The following is a 20,855-nucleotide window of genomic DNA, read 5'->3' as shown; positions in this document are numbered from 1 at the left end:
AGATATGAAAGGGGTGTATAAGCTAGCAACTGTCTGGATAAGATTGTTTTTCATTTATACTAAAGCACCATGTATACCGATTGCATTATGAAAATATGCAATAATGATCTCAATTCTAGCAGTACAGTACTTTTGTCCTGAGGAAATGTTTGTGTTTTTGTTTGGTTCTTTTCAATCTGCAGAAAAAGAATCTGGATGGTGCAGAAAATTCACGGTATACTATCTCAGTAGACACATTGCATCCCTACACAGTTTATAATTTCCAGGTTCGCTGCGCAGCTGCTGAGCCCTTCTTCTGGAAATGGAGCACCTGGAGCAAGGAAGCACAGCATGAAACTCAGCAAGCCCGTAAGTCTATTGAGGAAAGTTTATTGAGGAAAGGATTGTTGCAAAGCACAGGTGTGACTGGTCCATTAATGAGCCAGAAAGAGCAAACAAACAAACAAAAAAACCCCAATCCCCCATCCCCCGAATATTGTTGTGAGGGTGAAGGGAAGGCACTCTAAATTTGCCTTGGAGCATTTTCCCAGGTCAGAGCTGAGACTCTGAAATATCTTCTCACCAGCCAGCATTTATCAGCTCTAGGATTACACCCTAATCACCTTCAAATCAAGGTACCACAGAAATAGTTCCAGGCTAGGTTCAGTTTTGGCTTTGTACTCTCAGGGGTTAGTAAAGGAAAAGCATTTTATTAATCTTTATATCACATCAGAGTGGCAATAGTTTCTTCAGCAAAAAGAAATGCATAAGATTCCAGAACAATAGTAATTTTGAAGAAGGCAGTTTTCCTTAAATGTGTCCTGTTATCAAAGATTCAGATATCAATAAAATGTAAGCAGAGCTCTCATCTAAATAGCATGCTGAATAAGACAGTTCAGCTGCCAGGTGCTCAGACTTGTTTTGCTTTTTTTTTTTTTTTTGTTTACATTTTGTACTGTCTCATAAATTTTAGCTCACTGTTACATCTTTAAAAATTCAGGTAAAATTAAAGCATGCAAGCAAGGTTTCAAGTTAAGCATACTAGGTAAGATCATATGATTCATCCTGAATCATATCTTTGAGAAAACTCCTAGCTTGCAATATATTACTTAAATCCATGTGTATCAGCTTTTCTAGATAACTGTATATCAGCTTTTATGATATTCTATACATTATACAATATTTGTTGGCCATTAATTGTCAACAGTGAACGGATGAGCACAAAGTCTAAATGCATTTTTAGGGTTGAGTAGCAAAATGTTATATTTAGCTATATTGCAACAATTTTCAAATAACCCTTGACACCAGACGGAATGTTTTATGGATCTTCAGTCTTAAAATAACCATTGACATTTTGTGATGGACTTCTCGGCATTCTTTCCTTAGACATTTGTTTTCCTTAGCCAGAACTAGCTATCCCCACTTTTGACCAAATAAATGGCAGTAGCAGTATCCAGTATTGGGGTAGCAGTATCCAGACCACTTGGTCAATTAATTTCTGGCAATAGATACCCAGAATTCATGGAGGTCTTGTTGTCTTCTTATGCATTTTCTTTTTAATACGATAACTATTTTTAGTTTTTTATCTCCAAAATTGTAATTATGCATCACTAAGGCATTATATATAGATTTCAGCAAGGTGGACTAGTCTTCTCAGGCAAAATCTGATATTTTCTGAAAAAAATTAGAGAAGGCTACTTAAACATAAAACTACCTGAAATAATAAGAAGAAACTTCTTCCATAGGTGCTGAAAGGAACGATTGTTATAAACAGATGATATGGCCCAAAAGCTCTTCTCTAATTATGCTTATGTGTCAACTAATAACAAGTTGTTGTTGTTGTTGTTTGGTGTAATTGCAGTTCTTCTTTTCTAGCTCCAGCGGGACGGTTAGATGTCTGGAGGGAGAAAAGTGCTGATGGTGAGACTGTAACCATTTTTTGGAAGGTATGAGTCTAGCTGCTTAAATTTATCATGAAATGTACTGTTTTTAGATGCCACACTGGTTGCCTGTAATTAAGCTTTCTGTAAACTGATCACACAATGATTTCTGAAGAAGGCTATCCACCTTAAGGGCTATTTTCTTCATGTAATATTCAAAAGAGTAATGGCTTCATAAAAACACTCTCTGTGTGGTAGCATGGAAAGTTTCCATGAATATCTTGTAGATTGTTGTCACATGGGATCTGTTTTGTTATACCATTCAATCATACAAGTGTGTAGTAAAGGTTGGTTCTTTTGATGGACTATTCTGCCATATTTCAGTGGGTTGTGAATTCATGAATCAGTCTTACTAACTTCATTACAGTGTCCTTAGCCAAGCATGTGTCCTCAGTCAACCAATCACATCACAGGTTAGCTGAATTTTGGTGACCCTTTAGCTATATTCTGTGAGCTTAAGTGGACTCCAGGGGATGGTGGAGGACAGGAAGGCCTGGAGGAATGTTGTCCGTGGGGTCGCGATGGGTCGGACACGACTTCGCAACCAACAATAACATAGCTATATTCTAGGAACACATCTGAATCAGGAATTTCTACTTATGTAGGGGAATAAGGCTGTTACTTGCTGCACCCTCAGGGTCCCCAGTTCTGCCACTCCAACCCGGACCTTCCCATATTGGGTGGGAAGTTCTTAAAGGTGTTTCCTGTGTGCTTTAGGTTGAGCATGTGTGGCAGCCTACTCATGAGGGCTGTTTTTCATGGCCTGCCATAATAATTACAGTGCGTGCAAGAGCTCGCAGAGCTGCATCCTCTTGTGTGGGCTCGCTGTTGTATGGAGATGATGGTGATTTTTACTGATTGGGCAGTTTGCTAGCAGTCTATAAATGGTTTCTCTCATGCTCAGCGAATGGATTGCAGCAAGATCCTTGCTGTCGTTGTTTCGTGCTCTCATGTGATCTCCAGCTAGGGGCAACCCTATAAATGAATGCTCTGCAGAATGTTCTGTCCTGGACAGTTTGGCTCAATTCCAGGCTGTGGCTTCTTTTATGGAAGCCAGCCATCTCATATTTGGTCTTCCTCTTTATCTTTTGCCTTCCATTTTCCCAATCATTATTGTCTTTTCCAGTCAGACTTGCCTCCTCTTGATATGCCCATAGTATGACAGCCCTGCTCTGTCAATTTTGCTTCCAGAGCTTGTTCTGGCTTGATTTGATCTAGGACCCACTTGTTCACGTTTCTGTTGGTCCAGGTTATTTGCAAAGCTTCTCTTCCAGCACTTTGCTTTAAATGTATTGGATTCCAGCCTGTCAGCTTTCTTTACTGTCCAGCTTTCAAACCCATACATAGTGATTGGAATACAGTAGTGTGGATGATCTAAGCTTTGGTCCCCAGTGAAATATCTTTACACTTGATGATCTTTTCTAGTTTCTTCATGGATCGCCTTCCAAGTTTCCATCTTCTTCTAATTTCTTGGCTGCAGTCCCCAACTGACTTAAAGCTTGAACCAAAGTATACAAAATCTACAATTTCAGCGTCTTTACTGTTGACATTAAAGTTATGTGGTTCTTCTGTAGTCATGATTTTTTGTTTTCTTAATGTCCTGCCTTTGCGTTTTCTTCTTTCACATTTATCAGGAGTCATCTCAATTCATTGTTCAGTTCAGTTCAGCTTGTTTCCTCATTTTACAGATTTTTCAAGAGTATCATGAAAATTTTTTAAAGCGTGCGTTTCCTCCCAAGCTTCCCTTTCTCAATATCTGCAAACTAATTCTCTGCTTGTTTTACAATGTCTTTCTCAACAGCCACTACCCATTCTGGAACGCAATGGATTGATAGAAGGTCACAAAGTGTCTTGTTCCCTGCCAAAGATGACCATGCAGGAATTTGTTCCTGTAGCCTTCAACAGCACCAAAGTAAAGCTTGGCAAAAATGATTGCGTGCTTGCAGTGGTGGCAAAAAATAAGGCCGGCTTCTCTCGTCCTTCTTTGATAAATAGTGCAGAAATTCCAGCAGGTATGTACAGGATGAAATGGAGATTTGGAGAGGCTATGTATTTGTAACCAGCTATTTGTAGGAGGAAAAAAATGGATTTGCTTTAAAAAATAGAAATACTTGTTTTGTGTGGTGGTGTTTGGAAAGGAAAAAAACCCTCTTGGAAAATAAAAGCCATCACAAGTAGGATTCTTGGTATTTCACTCTCCCCTAGAAAACTTCAGAACATCAGGGGTTCTTCTGAGACATCATATTTTCAGCCCACTGTGGCAGACTGAGAGTGCTTGCATGATCAGTGTTCAGTTTGCCAAGTGCTGTGTTACGGTTTTTATTATGTTTTTATTGTGTTTTTATCTTGTGGTTGTGAGCCGCCTAAAGGTGCTGTGGCACAATTGGGTGCCATACAAATGTATGTGTGTATATGAATGAGTAGCTTGCTGCATGCGTGGCTGCGTCACTCCTTTCTTTGTGTGAAAGAATGAAAGGCACACGAGAAAGTGTTTGTTGAACGATGGTTTCCTTCTTTATCAAAACTGGGTCTCTATGGCTAATAGAGTAGCTTTGGAACATGCTGGTATATTAAGCCAACTTCGAGCCAGTCAAGTTTTAGTTCTCTTGCCCTTATTGTGGCTAGTAAGGAATTCCTAACTAGTCAAACACTATGGTTTTCCAGTACACAGGTAGAAGCTTCCTTCCCTTCCTAAATGACTCCTTACATGCACTGCTTCTGCAACCAGTCCCTTGTGCAACAGAACAGAAAAAATATTAATTTTACTGCATTTGTAATACAATATTATGTGGAAAGCCAGTGACTCAAGCAGACTTCATACTCAACTTATAACAATTTTTGGGAGGTACATACATCAGTAATGTTTTCTCTTGATGTCTGTTTGACGCATAAAGTTGCCTTGCATCATTGGACCATTGGTCCCTCTTTGCCAATACTGTCCATGTTGACTAACTGTGGCTCCGCCAAGTCTCAAGCAGACGTGCTTCCCACCATTGCTGTCTGCTAAGGGAAATACTGGTAACTATGCTTCAGTCCTTGTGCATCTGAAACATTTGCTGGAACACAGAGCTGTAGTGAGTCTTTGCTGTTAGGGAGGGTTAGGATATAACAGGTTCTTCGTCGTGGCCTCTGTGCATCACACACATGGGGTGCTGCGCCTGCGCAGTGCCTAGGCTGGAAGATTAGAAAGCTAATGGTTTTTGGCGGGAAAAAGCTCTGCTCCCTCCCCCCACAGTATAAATAGAGCGGAGCGTCCGCCATTTTACTCAGTCTTTGTGACTGCCGTTCACTGTGCCTTGTGCCTGTTCGTCTCTCGCTAGATTTCTCGCGTTGTGCTCCTAACGGTTATACCTTTTTCTACTTACCTTGTTCTTCGTTATATTCCCAGTTCTTTCTCCTCTTCCTTGTTGTAGTTCTTTCTTCTATCTAAATAAATTAAAAAAAACCCAAAAATATTATTCTTACTCTCTGTACTATCATCTCTTTCTTCTTTTTTGCGATGGCACAGCGGGCGGCATTCCGCAAGTGCAGTGAGTGCAACTCCAAAATGTCTCCCGCCGACCCGCACGACTTACGCCTCCTCTGCCTTGGCGAGGGGCATAGAACCGACAAGTGCGGGCATTGCCTGGCCTTTACTAAACAGGCCAGGAAGAATAGGGAGCATCGTCTCCGTAAGCTGCTTTGGGATCAGGTCTTGCTCCAATCAGACCAGTTGGTCCCAAGGCCTACCCCTTCCTTGGCTGTACCACCGCAGCGCTCCGCCTCTGCTTCAGCTGTGCCCTCTAAGCGCCCCGCCTCTGCATCGGCTGCGCCACAGCAGCGTCCTTCGATGGAAGCGCAACAGCTACCTTCTCCTCCAACTAAGCAAAAGGAGAAGCATAAGCATTTGGAACCGGACAAATCCTCCGTGCATAAGAAGCCGAGGAAAGCTAAGGCGGCCCATAAGGGCAAGGAACTTGACCGCCCCAACCACTGGGGCTCGGGTTCGTCGGGGTTCTCTGTACCGACCGCCGCTACGGTACCAACTCCCTCGGGACCGGCCCTGCAATTGGCGATGCAGGTGACTCTGCCAGGATACCCCAGGCCTGTGCTTCGGCCTGAGAGCGTGTCTCCCCCACCAGAGCCACCACTTCGGGAGTCCATCTCCGACGGAGAAATTAGAGATTCCCCACCGGGGCAGCGTTCTCCGACTCCGATGCCTACTGCTGGGCCATCTGAGAAAGAACAGTCGCCGCCTAGGCGTAGGAGCCGCTCATTGGAACGCCAGGGGGATGACTGGCCTATGCCGGGTTATGGCGGTTTTCCCTACTGGAGTGGCTATCCACCCTATGCCTATTACCCTCGTGACCGTCGTTCACCATCGATCCCGAGAGAGACGCCGTCCACGTCCGGCCATGCAGAACAAAGACCTCCGCCTTCTCCCGAGACCTCCTCGACTAGCGAACACTACCGCTACCACCAGGACTCGGACAAGTCAGAAGTAGACTCCACGTCCCTGGATGTGGCCATCACATTCCCAAGACCCTTCCCAAGACCCTGGATCTCCGGACGAGCCTCATGTTTCCTTCTTGGAACTCGTCTCTCGTCTGGTTCAGTCGCTGGAAATAGAGGCCTACCATCGCCCCGGCCTCAGCACCGACCGACTTTACGATATTGTCCGGGGAGAACAGTCCGCAACCATTGCCTTGCCTCTAATTGCCACGCTCCGCCAGGCAATGGTCCGGCCCTGGGACCAACCGGCACAACCGCAAGCAACATCTCGTCAGTACAAGTCTACCGGGTCAGAGAGGAAGATATTCCATTCTTGCTGCGCCACCCTAAGCCCAACTCTGTGGTGGTCGAGTCGTCCCAGAGCAGGGAGGCTCAGGGCCATACAAAACCCCAAGATAAAGAAGGGAGGAAAATTGATATGATTGCACGTCGGGTCTATGCGGCTGCAGGACTTGGCGTGTGCATATCGAATTATGAAGCAACTCTGGCATGTTACCAGTACTTCATAATGCAGAAGCTGGATAACGTTGCCTCCTCCCTTCTGGACCAACAGGCAGACCTAGCCAGGGTCTTTATAAAAGAGGCAATGCAGGTGGCCATACAGCAGTTGTCCACAGCAAGACATCACATGGACACTGACTCTCGGTCCATGGTCAGTGCTATCTCCTTACGACGACATGCGTAGGTCAGGAATTGTAATTTTCCTGAAGAGATGAAGCGGAGGATAGAGGAGATGCCATTCGATGGCACTGGTCTTTTCCACGTGAAGACTGATCGAAAACTCAAAGCCATCCACGAATCCCGCATGACAGCGCATCGCATGGAGCTCCCACAAACTAAATGTAAGTGGTCATGGTCCAGGCCTTATGGACGCCAACATTACCAGCAGAGGCAGCAGCGTAGAAGGCAACAGCCCCAACAGTGCTTCTCTCAGGGCTGTCGGCACTTCGACTCCGAGAAACGCCCTCGTTGACGGTCCCGGCGAACCAATTCATCTTGCCATTCCCCACCTTCCCTTCTCCCTTTCGGGAGCCAGCTTCAAAACAGACTCCCCATTTGGGAGACCATTACATCTGATAGGTGGGTTTGTCCATCATTCAGCTTGGATAGAGAATAGAATTCGACATCGTTCCACCATCGAGCCCTATCCGATTTACCCCACCATCTTCGGTTTTGTGCGATGAGGTCTACCAACTTCTTCGTAAAGGTGCGATTCGACAACTTTCCCGCACTGATGGGCTTCACGGATTCTATTCTCGATATTTTACGGTCCCCAAACGGGATAGTGGTCTTTGACCTATCCTGGATCTCAGGAATGTCAATAGATACATTAAACCAAAGAAGTTCCGGATGACCACCTCACAGAATATCCTTCCGTTGCTGAAAAAAGGGGATTGGTTTGCCTCATTGGACTTGAAGGATGCTTATTTTCATATCTCTATCCATCCTTCCCATAGACGCTTCCTGCGATTTACTGTTGGATCCGATATTTTCAAATTCAATGTGCTCCCGTTCGGTCTAGCTACGGCACTGAGAGTCTTTACAAAATGCATGGCTCCAGTATGTGCCCACCTACGGCTTCGGAGTATACAAGTCTACCCCTACCTAGATGATTGGCTCATTGTGTCACAGACTAAGGACAACCTCCTTGCGGCTGTCCATACGACTTGTACTTTGCTTGATAACCTTGGACTATGCATTAATCTTAAGAAATCGTCACGTATCCCGACACAGGTCATCGATTTCATCGGGGCACGTATCGACTCCATTCTACAAAGAGTGTTTCTTCTTCCATCCCGCGGAGCCACGCTGTGTGCCCACATCCATCGGATCCGACGACTAAGGACAGTGCAAGCCGTCAGCATACAAAGACTACTGGGGCACCTGGCAGCCTCAGTGGCCATTGTGCCTTACGCAAGACTCAGACTTCGGCCGCTTCAATTGTTCTTCAACAGATAGTTTCACCCGCAACAGGATCTACAAACCAGGCTTCTTCGGATCCCATCCTCGGTCCTTCATTCTCTGATATGGTGGACTTTTACACGCATCCTATCTACAGGCGTTCCGTTCCGTCAGCCCCAGCCAACTGTGACATTGTACACTGACGCGTCCCTCATCGGATGGGGTGCGGCATGTGCAGGACTTAGGGTCCAAGGAGCTTGGAACCGACAGGAAGCGGGGAGACACATCAATTTCCTCAAGCTTCTAGCGATTTTCAACGCTCTCAAATCCTTAGAAACTGTTATACACAGCCAAGTTGTGCAGATTGCATCCGACAACATGGCTGCTGTCTTCTGCGTCAACAAGCAAGGCGGAACGAGGTCTCCGCTCTTGGCCCAATTGTCAATGCAGATCTTGGATTGGTGCATCCCAAGGGACATAATATTACTGGCGGTGCACCTTGCAGGGACCGACAACGTAGAAGCGGATACACTGAGCAGGCAGATGTCAACGACTCACGAGTGGGAGTTGGACTGGACAATTTGCAACGAACTATTCCAGTTGTGGGGATACCCGGAAATAGACTTATTCGCTACCCGAACAAACAGGGTATGCGAACTGTTTTGCTCCAGAGCAGGTATTGGACAGAACTCGAAGGAAGATGCCCTCATGATCGATTGGAGCAACCTGTTTTTCTATGCGTTTCCTCTGATTCCTCTTCTGATGAAGGTGGTATCGAAGATTGTCCAGGACAATGCTACAGGGATTTTGATAGCCCCATGGTGGCCGAGGCAATCCTGGTTCGCTGCTCTCCTCCTTCAGTCCAAAGGTGTTTTCCGTCGACTTCCACCGGTCCCCCACTTATTGACGCAGTGCAACGGAGCAATCTGACACCCAGACCTAGCCTCGCTCAAACTGACAGCGTGGAGCATTTGCTAGATTCGGTCTCTCTGTCGGTTCCATTACTGTCTCGATTCATGGAATCCTCTCCTCAACTTCATATACGACCGACTCCTCCTTCGGAACCAGCAGAAACAGTCTCAGAATCGACGTTTTTACATCCTGATATCAGGGCGATTCTCGAATCTGCACTAAGACCTTCTACACGCCGGTCTTACTCAGCAAAATGGAAAAGATTTTCCTCCTTTGCCAATCGTCATTCTTTTTCTCCAGAATCGGCATCCATTGAGAACGTTCTACAATTTCTGTTCGAACTTCACCGTTTGGGACTTAAGCCTTCGTCTATAAAGGTTTACACGGCTGCTATCTCACATTTCCGTGGTACCATACAAGGCTCATTGGTTTTTTTCTCAACCTCTGATTCGTCGTTTTCTAAAAGGACTACAAAATCTACACCCATTAATTCGCTCGGTCATGCTGACTTGGAGTCTTTCTGTTGAACTCCAAGCACGAACAAAGCCACCCTTTGAACCTCTGGTGACGGTGGATCTACCTCTTGTATCATGGAAAACTGCCTTCCTTGTTGTGGTTACTTCAGCCAGAAGGGCCAGTGAGCTTTGTGCTCTACGCATAGACCCACCATTTTTGAATTTCCACAAAGAAAAGGTGGTTCTTCGAATGGACTCAACATTTCTTCCTAAGGTGGCTACATCGTTTCATTTGAATCAGGATATCACATTGCCTGCATTCTTTCCATCTCCATCGACTCCGATTGAGCGCTGCCTCCATACACTTTATGTTTGGCACTGCCTTGCTTTTTACAGATCTCATACAGAATCCTTTCGGAATTCTAACAGACTTTTCATTAAATATGCTGATAATGACAAAGGTTCTCCAGTCTCATCTCAGCAATTATCTAAATGGATTGTGCAGACCATTGTGTTGGCCTACCAGTTGGCAAGAATGGACTTACTTACACTTCCGAGGGGACATTCTATGCGAGCAGTAGCGACTTCATCGGCTTTTGCAACAGGTGTTCCAATTCAAGATATTTGCAGAGCCGCAACCTGGGCTGCTCCGTGTACTTTCGCCAAGCATTATCGGCTTGATGTGCGCGCCAGACAAGGCTGTTCCTTTGGCAGAGCAGTGCTCTCTGCCATTCTTCAGTGATGGCACCTCCCTCCTCCGAGTTTGGTAAGCTTGCTAATCACTCATATGTGTGATGCACAGAGGCCACGACAAAGAAAAGCAGGTTGCTTACGTGTAACTGATGTTCTTCGAGTGGCCATCTGTGCATTCACACAACCGACCCGCCGGCCCCGCATGGTGTCGGTGAGTGGACTTGTTCTTTTATATTGGTTCCGTACTAATCTTATGGTACCGATGTGGCTTGCTGTAGTACTTTCATTGTCCACTAGGGGGCGAACATCGGTCTTCATGACTGAGTAAAATGGTGGACGCTCCGCTCTATTTATACTGTGTGGGGAGGGAGCGGAGCTTTTTCCTGCCAAAAACAGTTAGCTTTTTAATCTTCCAGCCTAGGCACTGTGCAGGCGCAGCACCCCATATGTGTGAATGCACAGATGGCCACTCGAAGAACATCAGTTACAGGTAAGCAACCTTCTTTTATGCAAGTTTAGACAAGAAAGTCTTATAACTCCATTCTGTCCTGGCTGGGGAATGCTGGGAGTAGTTGGGATTTTTTCTGTCTATACATTCAGAAGATTGTGCCCTTAGGTAGTATCCAGTTTTTCTTAAAAATCTCATAGGTTCTTATTGTGGCAGTTTTTCCTTTATGGCTTTAGGATCATGCACATGTTATTGCTTTCAGAGGTATGATTGGTAGCAGCAGGTGAAAGGGTCTTTTTGGTGGTGGAATTCTTTATCGCCAGACGTTAGGTAACTCCTACTTCTGCTACCATATGAGGAACTGTGAAAGCCTGGGTGGATTGCAGTTGAGTAGAATCTGGGGGGGGGGGGCAAGGAAAAAGGATTTCTGGAGGATGGGTTGGCCAGAGAGAAGCAAATGGAGAATCTGCCAAACATGTTTTTTGTAAAGTGCCATGTGCTTGTTATTACATGTCAACATGTTGTCACTGACTTATGGCGACCCTATAAATCCAATATGTCCTGTTCTTGACGGACCTGCTCAGCTATTGTAAACACAAGACTTTGGTTCACTTTATGGAATTGATCTCATAGCAGGTCTACCTCTTCATCCTCTTCTGCCTTTGACTTTCCCTAGCATGATTGTCTTTTCCAGTGAATCTTGACTTCTCATGATAGCAGCCTCAGTTTAGTAATTTTGCCTTCTAGGGCAAGTTCTGGCTTGATTTGATCTAGGACCCATTTGTTCATTTTAGAAGTCATTACATAATTATTTTATTTATTTATTTAAAATTATTTTTAGGTAGCCTATAAGGGTAGGACCCCTACCCTGTTCTTCAACATCTGTATGAAGCTGCTGGGAGAGGTCATCCAGAAGTTTGGGCTAAGATCTCAGCAATATGCTGATGATACTCAGCTCTACCTCTGCTTTACTTTAAATCCAGATGAGTAGTGTCCATCCTGGACCAGTGCCTGAGCTCAATAATGAACTGGATGAGGGCAAATAAACTGAAACTCAGCCTAGACCGATGGCAGAACTGTTGGTGGATAGTCTGTCGGATGAGTTAAATGGCCTATACCCTGCCCATGACGGAGCTGTGCTTCCCGTAAAAGACAGGCTTCACAGTTTGGGGGTGCTCCTAGATCCAAAACTCTAACTTGAGTCTCAAGTGGACTCGGTTGCCCGGAGCACCTTCTTTCAGCTGCAGGTAATTTATCAGCTATGGCCACAGCTTAGCAACAGTCAGGTAACATCCCAGTTGGACTATTGCATTGCTCACTTCATGGGACTGCCTTTGAAGATGGTTCAGACACTCAAACTGGTTTATTTAATTAATTTATTTAAACATTTATATGCCACCTATTTCACCATGGCTAACAACAGATAATTACAATACTTTATAAAACAATAAAACAATGGCATAAATTTATATAAAACTGGATAAAATTACATTAAAAACAATACAAGTGGAGGATTAGGTTGCGACTAATTAATATTAAAGTATCTTTTAAAGAGGTAGGTCTTTGCCTGGCACTGAAAATAATACATAAAGAAGGTGCCAGGTAAATCACCTTAGGGAGCGCATTCCAGATGTGGAGAGCAGCAGCAGAAAAGGCTCCCCTCCTAGCAGCCACCCCGCTTAACTCCCTAAGGGATGGCTCATGCAAAAAGGCCCCCAGGCCAGGTAGGCAGGTTCAAAATAAGACTGCACAACTTTTAACAAGAGCTAGTTCATGGGCCCATATTATACTCATTTTGGCTACCGGTGGAAGCGTTAGCCCAAATTAAGGAGCTTGTACTTCCATATAAAGTTCTAAACGGCTTGGGCCCTGGGTACCCAAAGGAGCGCCTTCTCCCAAATGTCCCTACCTGACTGCCAAGATCAAGTCGTAGGTCCTTCCCAGGGAGGTGAAGGGGGTGGCAGCTAGAAGAAGGGCCTTCTTGGTGCTTGTACCCCATTCCTGGAACAGGCTCCTCAGAGAGCTGTGCCTGGCACCATCATTATAAGGCAAAGATATATCTTTCCTCTGGCTATTTTAGTAGTTGATTTTAATGGTAATTTTGATTTTAACCTGACCCTATTCTTGGCTTATAGTTTAATTTTAATTTTAAATTGTTTATTTAAATTTTAATGCATTTCTTTTAATTTGTGGATTATGTTTCTATTTAATTTGGGGTTTTTTTGGTTAATATTCCATTATTACAGATTTTAAAATGTTGTGTTGTTTTAACTGCTTGTAAGCTGCTCATAGAGCCCAAGTATGAGCTATTGAAATAAGTAAGTAAGTAAGTAAGTAAGTAAGTAAGTAAGAGCTCTTCTCTTCTTTGCCACCAGCACTCTGAGGTTGGAAAGTGAACTTGGAAAAAGGGAGAAGGGGCTCTTTCAGGGACAGGGAAGGGGAGGGGACTGAAGTGGCCAGGATAAGAATCTTGCGGCCATGGGAGCCTCCTCCCTCCCTCTTCTGAGACGCTCCGGGTAGACAGCTGAAGAAGTTCATCTAGTGAAAAAAAGGAAAAGTGGAAAACAGGGAAAGGAAGATCAGCACTTCCACTCCTCTTGTTCTGTGTTGGATGTGCATAAGCCTCCGAGGTTTTACTGGTTGACCGGCATTCCGATAGAATTGCACTCAAGTAGTTAGAATATTGGACTGGGACTAGGGCAGTTCTTGGTTTTAGTCCCCACTCAGCCATAAAGCTCCCTGAGTGGTTTTGGTACCTCACAAGGTACTTGCAAGGATGAGTGATTATGTAAGCTTCCTTGCGTTCCTTGCTGGAAGAAAAGGTGGGTTATAGAAATAATGCATAAATAGAATAAAAAGTTAGAAAATCAGTGGTATAAATGCCCTGACATGAATGAAACATGAGTTTGGTTTCTTTTGCTTGCAAACATTGCTTGAAAAGAGTGAATGCAACTTCTCTGTAATTGGGTAACTTCCTTGCTGAGTAATGCAGCAAGGATGTTTGATTTCCAGCAGAACTGAAGGGTGTCTGGAGCATGGTGTTCTGGGGCTCTGAGTGAAGAGAACAGCTGGCAAACTGTATACCTCATCAGGCATTTCTTAGAAAGAACTTCTTGAATGCCTGCCGGCCTCTCTTTGTGTTACGCTATAACTCAGTTCCGAGGCATTGTGAGTCATGGATTGTAGTTGTGAGTGGTGACTCACCCGGAAAGCTGCGTGAGGAATACGCTGGCAGCCGCTTCAGTCTAGGTCCTCTGCATTCTGAAAATGTTCTGGATGCTTGCAAGACACAATGGTGCATTTGTTTGCATTCATGTCAGTTTCATTTGAGAAGTGCAGTGCTTTTGGTAGTTAGCTTGAAAAGGAGGCTGTTGCTGCCATTAGCTGCATGAAGGCTGGAGTGGAGCGGCTGGTGAGGATCAGGACCTTACCACAGGTGGATGCTGCGCACCTATGGAAGTAGTGAGATGTAATCCCCACCCCAGTTCACTTTGAAAAGCATGTGGGCCCTCTGTGGAATGGGAAAGGGTTGGAGTTGGGCTCTGGCCTGTCAGAATGAAGGCTGAAAAGCCGGTAGATTTTGTGCAGTCCTCTTTACTTAACTGGGGGCAGAGGGAGTATTCACAGACAGGTGCCTAAACTAACTCTAAGCTGCGAAGTCCCCGGCAGAAAAGGATGCATCTGATCATCACCAAGAGTATCATTTTCTGCTTAGGGTATGTTTGATGGGTGCTTTTTTATGAGCCCCCCCATTCCTTTTCTAATCTCACTTTGCAAAGGTAAGGGGTATTTGTTGGAAAAGGGGGAAACTGACCAAGAAGGATAGTAACAGTAGGGAAGTGGTGGCAAAACTCAGCTTTGCGTGAGACACCAAACTTAGAAGCCTATGGAATCACCTGAGATAAGAGAGCCACGGTGTGTACTGGTTTAGAGGACAGGACTGGGACTTAGGTGATCCGAGTTCTAGATCCTGCTCAGTCATGAAGCCAACTGGGCAGCTTTGGGCCAGTCACAGGCTCTCAGCCCATCCTGCCACACAGGGTTGTTGTTATGGGGATAAGATTGAGAGTAGGAGGAAGAGAATTATAAGTTGCTTTGAGTTTGTTTGTTGTAAGAGAAAAGCAGGATAATAATCATCAAATATAAATTAAAAAGTAAACCAATTGCCTTTAAAAGTATGTGTGCATGTGGCAGAGAGAGCTTTCAGTTGGAGCTCCCCCTCCGCCCCCAAATACACTCAAAACAGCAGCACCAGTTGCCAAATCGCTGAGGAAAGTGATCTTGCAGCCCATTTGTAGCAGGTAAATCATAGGATCAGTATAAATATTTTCTTCTGTGACAAGATGTCTCTAGGCTGTGTAGGGAAGAGGCTTTGGAAACTGACTCTATTCAAGTGAATTGTGAGAAGTCCCCATTGAATTCTGTGCAGTTAACTTGGTCCATCTAATGTAGCTGTGTAATAAGAGTGATTCCTTGAGTGAGTTTTGCAGTTTTGCAAGTCGAAGGAACTTGCTTTGGCATTACGCTGCATTGCCAAACAGTGGTCTGCCCCCTTCTCTGATGTGCCAGTTCATGTCTATATTTGGCATTTGATGTTGTTCCAAATCAAGAAGCTCATGACTTAGTAGATTCTTAGATTACTTTAACGATCAGCCAAGCCATATGCAGCAAGAGTTCATTCACTCAACATCTCTGTCCAGAGGTATTTATAAAAAATTGGTTGTTTGCAAGTCTCTTGATTTCCAGGCTGTAGGTTTTCAGATGTGTTGGATAACAGTGCCCATAATCCCCAGCTGGCTGTGGTCTCACATATCTAGAAGAAAGCAGATTGGACCAATGTAGCATTCCATGTATCTTTGTGTGCAACCGGGCCATGGCTCTTAACAGCCGATTCGTAACAGTGAACTGGACAATTTGATTTTTTGTGGCTATGATTATAGCAATTCTATAAATTCAGGTCTTTAGGAAGGTATTGGCAAAGCACTGCAATTATGGACAAAGGGATGCCGATTTATACGGTCCCTTTCTTCTATGGTCATCTGAAGAGAGATTGTGTTCACTGGTGGAAGAGAACAAAGGAACAGTGAAGAGGAGAATGAGAGATTATGAATGAATTAGATTTTTTGGAGCTTTAATATCAGGAGATCGATCTATGGTGGGCAACTGAAGGAGGTCTGGGATCACTTTCCCTCCACTTTCCCCCTGATGGATCACAGTACTAGTAGGAGGAGGAGGATTGCTGTTTTGCTACCAGCCATTTGCAGGAAACTGCTGCATGATTGCTACCAAGAACCAAATGTGCACATTCTGGTGCTTTGTAGTGACAATGAAATGCCATTTTGTTAATTACTTTAATTTGTTTAAAAAATACAGGAAGCCACATGTATGTGGTCTACCTCGTCTTACTGCCTTTCTGCTTTGCACATGCATTTTATTTGTAAGCATCTTTGAACAACCTGAGGAACTTGGGTGTAGGTCCAGGGAATAACCTTTGACCTGATCCGTCTTTCAGGGGAGGATGCCCCAGTAGAGAATGGCGTTGCAACAGGTGATGGCATATCTGTTGCTTGGCGTTCTGACCCAAGTGTGACTTGTGGCTACACGGTGCGGTGGTGTCCTGGACCTAAACTCTGTACTGCAGTTGACTGGGAAACATTTCCTTCAAATGTGACAAATGCTGTCATCAAATCTGGTAAGGAAAAAAACAAAACCTGTTTAAATTTTGGTTCAGCTGGGCAGCTGTGTTTGCAGATGTAAACCAGAATTGCAGAAGGGGCTGCTGTTGAGTGCAGGGCAGGTCCAAGAAATTGTGTTGCCTGAAGCAAAGGACAAGAGGATGTGTCTGTCTTCTAGTGGACTAGATGATTTTAGCTTTTCAGGCACAGAACAACCCCTGTGGCAGACACAGCTCTGCTTTCAGTCTCCTGCTACCTGGTTCATGGCAATATTTATCTAGGGTATCAAGTCCCGCCTTTAAACGATGGAAATCCTTAATAGACCATTTTTTCTACAACTTCTGCTCTAATAGGTAGAGAAAATATATTTCTGCATATCTCGTTCTATAATCTAATGTGTTGCTTTTATCACTACTTTTAGTGAAAATGCCCATTTACATGTTGGCCTCATAATAACTGAAAAGTGATACTTTAATTATGTTTCTGTCCCACAGTTCTCTTTCAGCCAGGAGTACGATACAGATTTTCTGTCTATGGCTGCAAAGAAAAGGGATATCAACTATTGAAATATGTAGATGGCTACATACAAGAATTGAGTAAGCATGTTTTCTTTGTTATTTTTCTAACTGTCCAAGGCTCAGCTACTTCATATTTCTTTTTTCATTAAACAAAATCTATCCTCTTTTCTCCACACAGGTCCAAGAGTTCCACCAGTTTTTAATGTAGAGACTGCCACCTCAGATTCTATCTTGATAAAATGGAAGGACATACCTGTTGAAGATCTCCGTGGCTTTTTAAAAGGCTATCTGCTTCACTATGGCAAAGGAGAAGAAGGCAACACAAAGCTAAAGGATTTTGAATCAAGTAAACAAAACTATTTGACCCCCTCTCATCACCTGCAAAAAGCAAACCCTTAATAAGCCGTATTTCAAGCAAAGTAGCTGTTTTGTGACGTTTGCAGGCCATGAAGATATTTGCTTATCCAAATCAGGATACAAGCCTTTGGGAGTCTAGACAGATAAAGTCCTCTGACTCCCAGCATCGTACTGGAGTTGCAGGACTTTCTGTTTAAACATGAACAGCACTGTGCCCTTATCGCTCATGTAGCAACAAAGGTTTTCATTTTAAGGCCAGAGCAAACGAAGTGAGGGTGCTGAAAAGGCATGCTCCAGATGTGCACCTGAGCATTCCCTTCGCACTGTCACATGTACACCGTGCTCTGCATAGGAATTGGTCCTGCCAGGTCCCGCAGAGCAATGGTCAATGTCCAGCATGCTAAGGAGTCCTGAACATTGTTGGAAGGTGGTTAAATGGTAGGTGCTGGGAAACTGTTTTTACATCATGTCCCAAACAAATGGAACGGGTGCTGTAGCCATTTACACAGCTTGAGGCTGATAAGTGGCCAGTTTTGGAGTGGACCCCCCCTCTGGAGCTACAGTTCAGTGACTGAGCACCTGCCTTGAATGCAGGAGACCACAAGTTCAGTCCCTGGCATCTCTAGTTAAAAAGTGTCAGGTAGCAGATCATGTGACAGATCTCTGTGTGAATCTCTAGAGCACTACTGCCAGTCAGAGTAAGTGATACTGGATTAGTTGGACCAATAGGTTGACCTGGTATAAGGAAGTTTCCTACGTTCTTGAGTGTTGTATGACACTCCTAATCAATATGGTCATAACTTTTTTAAGGTACCAAGATAACATCATGACTGAATCAAACTTTTGGGTGTAATCCTACATCATGGTTTCTTTAGCTTAGCTTTTCTCTGTCTGTTTGTCTGAACCCATTCTGGTGAATTAACTATGGCTTCTGTCCAACTAACAACTGTGATAAGAATCTGTGGTTTGTGTTAGGCATAATTAGTGGTTGCATCTGAACCGGTTATCCTAGCGTAATCTTTGCCTGTCCCAGACACCCAGACAGCTGCAGAAACGGGAGATGTGTAGTTAGGAAACAAAACTGCATGTCGCTAAACGCATCTCCACCTTCTGCCCACCTCCTAAATGTTAAGCCATCAGTTTCCAACCTGCCTTCCTTCAGAGCAGAAGAAAATAGTAACTGCATCATGGGGCATTTCATTAAATCACCTTTTTTTAAGGACATGAGATTGAGAACCAGTGTCGGATAGTGGTTAAAGTGATGGACTGGGATTCTGTTAACTGGGCTTCTGGTCCTCACTTGGCCATGGAGCTCATTGGACAACTTTGGGTCAGTCACAAACACTCAGTCTAACCTACCTCACAGGGTTGTTGTTCTGAGGATGAAATGGCATGGAGGAGCACTATATAAGCCACCCTGGGTTTCTGGTAGGAGGAAGAAAGGTGCAGTATAAATGTGGTGATGGTGATGATGATGATGGTTATTTTGGACAGGACCTTTTGTGTAGAGGCACCCAAACTATGATTTCTTTTCCTCCCAGGGTAGCTCATTCTCTAGCATAACTTTGCCCTTGACATAGCTTACAAAAACTCTCTTGAAAAGAAATAGCCAATGCAAACCTTTTCCCTTCCATGCGTAACTCCTTTTCACAACTCTTTTCCTGGGAAAGTCATTCTCATAGTTCATAAATACTTAATATCTTGCTGACCAAAAGAATGACCCTGGAGATTGCTGCCTTACAGGAATTGTGCTGGACCTTAGCTGTGAATATATTTAGACAGGACATGACAGCATTTGTTTGGAAGAGGGTAAAAAATAATGTACATACCATGTGCCCCTTTGTGTTCCCTTGGGAGGCAAACACACACCCTAATCCCTGAAATCCTGTTCAGGATTCCCAGGACCTGAAACACAGAGCTGGGTTGCTATGTCACAGCTGCATTAACATAAGCCCCCTCTTTTGCTGTTGTCAGGACCCACAGCTGATGCCCCGGGGCAAGGGCTATTTCATTGGCCGTCCAAAGAAGTGGGCATGAAGGAGTTCAGCCTCTTAGTTTGCTAGTGCCATAGGAAGATTGTGCTCTGTATAAAAATATTTTAAAAAGGAATTCATCTCTCACAATAAGTCTCTGGGATAGAATGATGCAGCACGCTCTCTTAGTTTGCACCTAGTCAGACACCAGAAAGGCTTCTGCAGGCCTCACTGTGAAATTCTTTCTCAGGTCAGTGGTATCATTGCTAGACAAACTGGCCAAAAGCACCTTGGCTTGTCTTCACATCAGCCTGTAACCAGCCAATGCACAGTGCGCACTGTAAACACCGTGGAGAAAGAATTGCAGGAAAAGCAACTTAGCACAAACTGCTCCTTGTTCCTGAGAGTCTTCCAGCTGGAAATGTTCACACCGTATATCAGCATCACGTTAACCTTGTACAAGCAATGTGAGCAAAAAGAAGAGCTAGACTTTGATACCAGCCTGATAAGCGAGATCATGGCCAGGGGTGACCCTTCTGAGATCCCAGCAATCTGTATTGTTATGCTAGACATCACAGAAGAACTGTACAATGGGACTGCGTTGTGACCAGAAATTTGCTTGTGTCTTGAAGATTGATTCTCTGCCTTCCATGGCTTTGAGGACAGCAGCCCTAACCAGAAGCTCCCACCATCTCATGTTTTATCTTCAGACAAGGAAACTTAACCCAAATACCAACTCTGATAAGTAGTATCCTAGGCTATATTTCATTCACAATTTTCTTTTCCAAGTTCTTCTCCTCTGCAGCAGGAGTAAGGGGGAGAAGTAATTGGAAAAATGAATGCCATCCATATTCCTGGGCCCCATGTGAGATGGGGTTGAAATATGGTTGAAGAGCAAGCATTAGATCATGTTCCACCTTAATGAAGAGTGAGAGGAAGAGACTTCATTGAACGATGTACTGTTAAGTTCAAGAAGACAATGAAATCAAATAGGGTGCAGATGACGAAGAGTCTTGCTAAGGTCACCAAGAAAACTCGAGGGCGAGTAGGTGAGGCTTTTTACAAGTCTGAGAGAAAGATTTAAAATTGTTTCATCCTGGTCTGACTGGATGTGTGCAGGACTCTAGTCAGACAACGGCCACAAGCAAGCGTGGTTCGGATGCTGCGTTCAAGAGGCGCAAGGAAGCACAGCAAGTGCAGCCAGTCGGCAAGGCTGCATTCCTACATGAGTTCAGCAGATAAACCCCTTGACATAAGTAATCTGTATTTCTGTATTCCTCTTCCCCCTCCCATGCACAAACACCCCTTCCAAAACTATCACACTCACAGTGAGAGCAAGGAGATGGGGCAACTGAGCACTCAGATACAAGTCTGAAAGATTTACTAGAAAGCCTGCTGGTTGAGAGGATTCTACACTGCACTCAGATATAAATTTGCAAGATTTATTAGGTTTGCCTGTTGGGTGAAACAGTGCTCCAAGGTGCTCAGAAATAATTTTGCAAGATTTACTAG

General features: G+C 44.4%; 1 protein-coding gene across 1 annotated transcript in view; it reads left to right on the top strand.

The window, feature by feature from the left end:
• The window catches only part of LIFR (LIF receptor subunit alpha), a 93,543-nt gene that overhangs the window by 61,095 nt on the left and 11,593 nt on the right, over positions 1-20,855 (top strand). Inside the window, exons 11-16 of the mRNA XM_044431097.1 lie at positions 183-348; positions 1,855-1,925; positions 3,721-3,931; positions 16,333-16,512; positions 16,990-17,091; positions 17,192-17,359. Coding sequence (XP_044287032.1) covers positions 183-348; positions 1,855-1,925; positions 3,721-3,931; positions 16,333-16,512; positions 16,990-17,091; positions 17,192-17,359 — 898 coding nt within the window. The remainder of the gene's footprint in view (positions 1-182; positions 349-1,854; positions 1,926-3,720; positions 3,932-16,332; positions 16,513-16,989; positions 17,092-17,191; positions 17,360-20,855) is intronic.

This window comes from Varanus komodoensis, unplaced genomic scaffold, assembly GCF_004798865.1.
Source record: "Varanus komodoensis strain SLA01 unplaced genomic scaffold, ASM479886v1 scaffold22, whole genome shotgun sequence".
NCBI lineage: Eukaryota > Metazoa > Chordata > Lepidosauria > Squamata > Varanidae > Varanus > Varanus komodoensis.
Note: the sequence above shows the minus strand (reverse complement) of the source record. Positions and strands in the feature narration are given on the sequence as shown.